The 459-nt window shown below is 40.3% G+C and overlaps 1 protein-coding gene across 1 annotated transcript; it reads left to right on the top strand.

Annotated features, from left to right (window-relative positions):
• Positions 1 to 100: 100 nt before the first annotated feature.
• PHALS_05890 (uncharacterized protein) lies at positions 101 to 327 on the top strand (the record flags this gene model as incomplete). The annotated part of the gene is made up of 2 exons (XM_024723206.1): positions 101 to 236; positions 308 to 327. 2 exons carry the CDS (start codon positions 101 to 103, stop codon positions 325 to 327), a joined length of 156 nt encoding a protein of 51 aa, XP_024574206.1.
• Between the last annotated feature and the right edge of the window lie 132 nt (positions 328 to 459).

The following is a 459-nucleotide window of genomic DNA, read 5'->3' as shown; positions in this document are numbered from 1 at the left end:
AGACAGCAAGGATTATGTGCCTGATAGAATCCTTGGTACAAATTTTGACCTGCCTTCTCTGCAATTCAATACGTGAGGAAAAGCAGTCGGTACATGCATCATGCCACGCAGCGTTTTGCGCCAAATTTCTCACGCATTTCGACAGTTTTACAATAATCGGCAAAATAACAACTACATTTTGAAACACAATTATTTCAGTGACAGAAATGTTTCAGATATTTCTACAAAGTCTGACGGTAAATTTAAAATGTGGCGCGTGACTTTTGTTGTATAGAAAATGACACATAAGCTATCGTAACATCTGAAGATGATGTCGCAATACTATAAGAGGATTGGTGAGGTTGTGGTTCCAGTGCCATTTTCTGCTGTATGGGAAAGCTTAAGCACTAAAAGGAGGCCAGGTAGTCCTTTAGCGTTGACGACTACGTCAAGTTCAGTGTTCTCTAGCCACCAATCCTA

The sequence above is a fragment of the Plasmopara halstedii genome (assembly GCF_900000015.1).
Source record: "Plasmopara halstedii genome assembly, contig: Scaffold_292, whole genome shotgun sequence".
NCBI lineage: Eukaryota > Oomycota > Peronosporomycetes > Peronosporales > Peronosporaceae > Plasmopara > Plasmopara halstedii.
Note: the sequence above shows the minus strand (reverse complement) of the source record. Positions and strands in the feature narration are given on the sequence as shown.